This window comes from Amphiprion ocellaris, chromosome 1 (assembly GCF_022539595.1).
Source record: "Amphiprion ocellaris isolate individual 3 ecotype Okinawa chromosome 1, ASM2253959v1, whole genome shotgun sequence".
NCBI classification, from domain to species: domain Eukaryota; kingdom Metazoa; phylum Chordata; class Actinopteri; family Pomacentridae; genus Amphiprion; species Amphiprion ocellaris.
In genome coordinates, this window is record NC_072766.1 from 24,925,841 (window position 1) to 24,933,248 (window position 7,408).

General features: G+C 42.8%; 2 gene segments (V, D, J or C); one reads left to right on the forward strand and one right to left on the reverse strand.

The window, feature by feature from the left end:
* Positions 1–2,779: 2,779 nt before the first annotated feature.
* On the reverse strand, positions 2,780–3,307 carry LOC129349191 (Ig kappa chain V region 120-like). The segment is given in 2 exon segments: positions 2,780–3,108; positions 3,216–3,307. Coding segments are annotated over 2 exon segments (420 nt in total).
* A 565-nt stretch (positions 3,308–3,872) lies between these two features.
* LOC129349192 (Ig kappa-b4 chain C region-like) lies at positions 3,873–4,447 on the forward strand. The segment is given in 2 exon segments: positions 3,873–3,966; positions 4,075–4,447. Coding segments are annotated over 2 exon segments (420 nt in total).
* Positions 4,448–7,408: the final 2,961 nt, after the last annotated feature.

Sequence of the window (7,408 nt, forward strand, 5' to 3'; positions counted from 1 at the left end):
TGGCTATGGGGCGGCAGGGGTGGACCATCATCCCTGTTGCTGTGGCTGGGGGGTCCCTGGGGCCTGGGGGCTGTGGCCTGGGGGGAACTAATGGGGCATTAATGGGGCTGGATTGGCCGTCCTGGTGGGCGCTGTGCCTGTACTGCGGGCTGGTGGCGTGTGGTGGCTCTGTCCTGGTGGGTTGTCAGGGCACGTTGCGGGGTGTGGGGACCTTGGGTGTCCTGTGCTCTCCTGGGGCCTGATGCGGGGGTGTATGTGGGTGCCTCCCTGTCGGCGTCGCAGGGCCCCACCACACTGTCCATTTTTACCCTCTGGACTCACATCGGGGCCCGGCTCCGATTTGCTCTGGCCGGCTTCCGGTGGCGGCCTGCTTTGTGCTGGGCTGGTTGCCATCCCTTCGGTGGGCCGCTCGGCCCCTGTGTCTGGTCTCCTGGCTGCGTGGGGCCGTTGGACCCCTTGGGTGTGTGTGTGTGTGTGTGTGTGTGTGTGTGTGTGTGGGGGGGGGGGGGGGGGGGGGGGGGGGGGGGGGGGGGGCCTGGGTCGGTCTTGGCATGCTGGGGGTGTCGGTAGCTGCTCCCTCTTGTTCTCTGGGTCTGCGTGGTTCACGGTGGCCCCGGTGGCTCTCTGGGGGCACCGCCCTGTGGCTCCTACTCCTGCAGCCCAGGGGGGAGGGGTGCCCTGTTGGCTTGGCCCTGCCTTGCCGTGATTGTTGTTCTGGGCTTTGGGGTCCTCCTCCTCCTGTCGAGCTCCTGTCGAGTCCCATTGTTGACAAATGATGGGACCCACCAGAATGTGCTGAGACTCTCTCCAGAGTCTCTACACTAAATTCATTCTCTTCTTCACTAGTATCCTCTTCCGGCCTATTCTATTCTATACTATCCTGTCAAGACATCCACAGTTATGGTGTTCAATACCGTTTGTTTAATTATTTCTTTATAGAATATCTTTTGTTGTTGTTGTTGTTTTGTTTTTGTTTTTTGTTTTTTTTTGTTTTATTGATGGGCAGTTAGTAGTTGGGAATAACACACCACCTCACACTCTTTAATTGTAATAGCACCGCCTGTTAGTTTCTATCCCTGTTCGTCCTGTTCGTCCTGTCCAGTCTTTGTTTCCCCTGCACATCACTGAGGTGTAGCACTGCCCTCCCTGGCTTATAATAGGGAATTCTAATAAAGAATGTCAGCTTAGCTTTCAGGGAGGGCTGGTGATGGTCACACACATGCACTAAATATTAAAATATTTGGCTGCGAGACTAAAATATGCATCAATCTCATAAAATGTTGACACCCCTTTTGTGGCGTTAAACAATGAGAATAAATGCAGAAAAAAAAAAATCACAACAAAACATGTCCCAACACTGTAAGCCCAGAAAATAGACAAATAAAAATACTGTACTACAGGTACAATTTAAAAGTACTGTAATGAAAAAGAAAAAAAAGAAATCTGAATAAAATAAATTAAATACTACACATCTCCTCACCTGGCTGGATCTGGCATCAACATCGTAGGCAATATCCTCATCGGCAAGACGTGGGAAGAACCGTCTTGAATGATGGATCCATCCTTGCACAGCTGCAGTGTCAATTTGGTCACAAGCCTCTTCCATGGTCTGAATGAGGGGCACCGGAGCCTGGGACTGGAGATCATAAACCTTCCAACGCCATGCCGAGAGAAACTCTTAGATGGGGTTTAGAAATGGAGAATATAGTGGAAGGTACAGTACTGTAAACTGTGGATGGTGCTGAAACCAGTTCTGGACCAGAGCAGTGGTGGAATGACACATTGTCCCAGATGACAATGTGTTGCATCTGGTGCATTTGGTTAATTACTGTGATGAGGTTGTGCAATCAGTCCAAAAATGTGAGAATGTGATCTGTGTTGTAAGGGCCCATATTGGCAGGACGGTGGTTTTATAGTGCTCAAACCTGAGTGGTGTGTCTACAATAAAGTAATCATGTGTTTGCACACCTGATGTGTGTGTGTAACCTACTGGCTCATGAGTGTGGTGGTTTGTCAGTCAGTGCTTTGGCACTGCAAGGAAGTGACATCATGATATACTTCTGTGTCTAATGTATACAAGTGTGTTTAGTGTTTCGCAAATCAATGTGTGTATTGTTCTGCAAAAAGTGTGTGTTTATGGTGGTGAAAATCTGGTTTGGGATATTTCGATCCTTGAGTGTAAGGTGTTGATAATTATGTAATTCTTTTGTTTTTAGTGTTTATGCAAGCATAAAAAACTGTATTATGTATAACTATTTGCTGAACACATTTTATATATTTGGACTTTGTCAATTTATTTAAAATGAAAGTAGATTTCTTGTGATCAATTGAAGTGACTGAAAGCTCCACAGCAGGTCGGTTGGTCTTGAAGCGTCTAGAGCACAGAATGAGTCTCAGTGTGTGTGAGTATCAGTTTTTTGATCTTCATATCAGAGACAATGTTTAATTGTATAGATTTATACTGTATATATGCTGACAGTGTTCTGATTCAGTAGATATAGTTATATGGAGGAGCACACACTTGTTAGTTCATGATGCCAATTGATGGATATTGAGTGTGTATAGTGCAAAGTGTGTGTGTGTGTGTGTGTGTGTGTGTGTGTGTGTGTGTGTGTGTGTGTGTGTGTGTGTGTGTGTGTGTGTGTAGGTGTGTGTGTGTGTGTGTGTGTGTGTGTGTGTGTGTGTGTGTGTGTGTGTGTGTGTGTGTGTTCAGTGAACTGTATCAGTCAGTTCACTTTCTGTTCAGTCTGACTGAGGGAGGTTTTTGTACAACGCTTTTTCACTGTGTGAACGACCACTGACTGTTGATGTAGAATTGACCCATACAGTAATAAACTGCAGCATCTTCAGTCTGGACTCCACTGATGGTCAGACTGAAGTCAGAGTTTAATCTGCCTGTAAAACGATCTTGAATTCCTGATGCTCGAGTGCTGGCATAGTAAATGAGCATTTTAGGAACTCCTCCATCCTTCTGTTGGTACCAGGATAGAAGTTGGTGGTTGCTCCACACACGAACATTATGACTGGTCTTACAGCTGATGGTGACAGAACCTCCCAGAGCAGAGCTCACTGCTCCAGACTGAGTCACTGTGGTCTGTCCTCTGGACTCTGAGGATACAGAGACACAAACAGAAAGCAGCATCATGGTTCTGTGGGCTTCATTTCAGAGGGATGGATGTTGATAGAGGAGAGGAGTCTGATTCTCTGGACTTTACCTGTGAAGCAGCAGCAGAGGAGAGTCCAGATGAGGATGCAGATCAGAGTCATGTTTTTGATGAGGAGGATTTCTGTGTCTTCTGTTGTCATGGAGGACAGCTGTCAGTCCTCCAGAGTTCAAGTGTCAGGATTATAAAGTCTCCCAGAGCAGTGGAGCATGGAGCTGCTGATGCAAAGTGGTTCTCTATGGAAATGTCTGACTCACTCTAGCAGGGACTTGGATCACTCTGATGATGCTGATTATCAGTGGATTAATCATTTAATCAGAGAACAAAATGTGTCAATATTAATTTATATGAGGTTCTGATTGATTTTGATGGACAGATCTTCTTCCTGTTTACTTCATAATTAACATACATGACATGGTCTTCAATAAACCAACAAGTTTTTAATACTATGAACCTGATTAAAATTTATGACTTAAAAGTTATACAATAAAAAATTTTAACTTTTTATCTTTTACACTGAAACCTGTCTGTTGCTATGGTTGACCAGTGATGCCTGTCTGAGAAGGAAGTGAAACATTTAAGACCAGTTTCATCCACTCAGAGAAACATCAGCAGAAGTTAAATGCTCTTCTCCAGCAGTTGTTAATTTTAGCTCCAAAAAATTCTATTGATCTTGTTCTCTGCAGTGGGTGGAGTTCTTTCCAATCCATGACGGTGCTGCCCCCCTCCAGTGAGGAGCTGCAGCATAGGGAAGGCCACACTCATGTGACTATTGCAATGCTCTTTATGTTGGTGTTTCCCAGTCAGCCCTGAGCCGCCTCCAGTTGGTGCAAAATGCGGCAGCCCGTTTCCTGATGTTTGATTGACAGCTGTGTGCTCCCTGTCCTCTAAGCTGATTGGTGTCTCCTAGGTGATGTCCGTCCCACCCTGACGGTGCTGCCCCCCTCCAGTGAGGAGCTGCAGCAGGGGAAGGCCACGCTCATGTGCCTGGCCAACAAGGGCTTCCCCTCAGACTGGAGTCTGTCCTGGAAGGTGGACGGCAGCAGCAGCAGCAGCTGGGAGGAGAGCAGGAGCCCCGGGGTGCTGGAGAAGGACGGCCTCTACAGCTGGAGCAGCACCCTGAGGCTCCCTGCAGACCAGTGGAGGAAGGTGGTCTCTGTGAGCTGTGAGGCCACCCAGGGCTCCCAGACTCCATTCTCAGAGACACTGAGGAGAGACCAGTGTTCCCAGTCCTGACTCACTCACTGGGACTCTCATACTGGTCTGACTCTGTTACTGCTCTCTGCTCTTTAGAACTCTTTTTCTTTCTTTTTATTAACCAAGTAAATAAAGATGTGTACAGTCATATTTGCTCCTTATCATGATATGCTCCTTAATAAAAATGTTTGTCTTCACATCAAGATGTTTCCATGGATATAAATGTTAGATCAAATGTTAGGTGTTTTTGCAATAACTCAAGCACAAAAACAAATGATATAGAGTGCACATCTACCATTTTCAAACCAGAATGCATTAATTGTAGTCTTACTATAAGTTTTTAAGTTTCTGGAACAAAACAAACAAACAAAAAACAGCATCCTTGAAGGAAGCATCAGGTTATAATTTCTAAATTGTTGACCTTTACCTTTTTTTTTGTCTGTTTTAGAAACTTTTAGAGATCAGTTCATCACTGTTCACATTTATAACAGATCAGAAAAATGATCTCATGTCACACTGAGAGAATAGTTCTGAGGAAAATCCTATTGATGAGTCATGAATCCTTTGTAACACTTGTGAAGACCTTGTAGCAGTCCATAGGTTCTTAATGAGTTTGAGTCAGGAGTTTACAGAGGCCAGTCAACACCTGAAATCTAACCTGATTTTGCTATGTCTTTACTATTTCTAATGTGTGCCTTTGGTCATTGTTTTGTTGGAACACCCAAGTGTGTCGAAGACCTAACCTTCTGGCTGATGGTTTTAGGTTTTCCTGAAGAATGTGGAGGTAATCCTCATTTTTCATTACTCTGTTTACTTTGCATGAATCACAATTTTCACCGACAGCAGAACAGCCCCAGAGCGTGATACTGCCACCACCATGCTTGCCAGTAGGTTTGATGTTATTGGTGTTAAAAGCTTCACATTTGTTCCTCCAAACACATTTCTGTTCATTGTGGCTAAATAGTTAATTTTATGTTTATCCTACCAGAAGGACTTTTCTTTGTCTATGTGATTAACAGGAAGTTTCAGTCAAGCCATAAAGTGAAATATCTGGAGGAAAGGCTTCCTTCTTGCATGGCAGCCTCTCAGCTCATTGCGATGTAAAACACGCTTGACTGTGGACACTGACAGTTGTGTTTCAGCAGCTTCTAATTCATAGCAGACCTGCTTTTTGATGATTCTTGTTTGAGTCTTGACCATCCTGACCAGTCATCTTTCAGCAGCAGTTGATAGCTTGTGTTTTTTTTCCTGATTGCTGCAGTGACACAACTGTACCATGTACTTCATACTTACAATTGTTTGCACAGGTGATTTTGGCATCTGTAGCATCCTTGACATGAATCCAAGATACTTTCTTGATTTTTTCAATTCAATGACTTACTTTTTCAGATCTGCGTGGAGCTCCTTAGACATCCCCATTGTAGTGTTTGTGGCTGAGTCCAACTAAAAAGGGTCCTATTTAATTGGCTCAGCAGAATCACCAGCTGTAGTCAATCCTAATCTCTCAAAAGGAGTTATTAGGCCATGCCACTAGGAAAATTTGCTGAATATAGCTTTCTCCATCACCAAAACAAGACAATTAAAGTTGCTGCATGTATATTTTTAACATAGCAAGTTTTTTGAAGCCCTGTAACAAATAAATATGTGTATCTTTCTTTTTCTTTTGTCTTCTTTTGTTTGTTTATCCTCTTATCAATGAGAACATTTGTTCATATAAGTAATCCAGGTCGAAAGGAAAGTGTAAACATTTATTACAAATTATTACTATGAATGATTTAAGTACAGTCAATAATGTACCAATATCAGAGTTTATTCTGTTATTGCTAATGTAACATGGCTACTTAGACCCATTTTAGGTCCATTAAAGTTGTACATCATACACCTACCTGCCAGGCCCCCTGCCTCGGCCTCTGATTTGCTGGCAGTCTCTTCTCCTTTCCATCTCTCCCTCTGTGTGGGACTAAGCTGCAACTGAATCAGTAGTGAGGACATCTGTTCAGGAGTTGACTCACCTGCCTTCAGTTAAGCCCTCAACTCCACAAAACTTTGATTCAGACCTTCATTCAGCACCAGATCATCAATGCAGACCCCATGTCTTTACCGGTTTCCCGCTTTGCCCTCATCTTATCTTCCTGAATTCTCTTTAGATCACCCGCTACCTGTTTCATTTGCAACTCTGCCAGATTCCCTGATTCAATACTGTTCAAATAACCTTTTTTTTTTAAACCTCTGGCAGTTCACCACTTACCTTTGTACAATTTTAAGCTTTTCATTGGTCTTGAACTACTTGAATTCCAATATAAAAAAAAAAAAAATGGAAAATTGGGGGTTTCTAAAGCTTATGACTTTTAATGTATGTTAGGTAAAACTTTACAACGAGTCTCTCCCAGGCAACAAGGTTTAAACATCTGTAGCAGATCCAGATATAATGTTGTAAGATATAACGATATAATGTAATGTATAATGTCCAGATATAATGTTGCAAAATTACAAAATGTTCTCAACTAAATATTACTTTCATGTAAAAACATTTAAACCTTCAATTTTTTCCATTTTTGTGCTACTTTCAAAATGCCACAAACTTCATGCTCCCAGACTCCAAGCAAAAGAAAGCCAAATATGTTTGACTTCTAACAAAATAAACACTGTCAACACACTATTTAATACAGCACATTGCTGGAGAGAGCTAAACAGACAGCTTTTAAAATGACAAATATTGACTCACCTTAGATCATAAAATTGAGACAATCTGACCCTGAGACAAACTTACTGTTTGTTAGTTAATTGGATCTACTGTTTACATTTAACACAGCAAAATGTGACAGCAATTACACATTTATACAGTGCCTGGACACACATTTATTGAGAAAGTCTTAATTGAAAGAAATAGATGAAAATGACAGTGTCCGTTCTGCAGACAGACAGCTAAGAGACAGAGATTTTAATCTTCTTATTTCATTTATTTAAAAGTTGATGTGGTATTATGTCATGTGGTTTTCAAGATCAAATTCATGTTCACTTTACACAGATGATGTCATGCTTTTCAA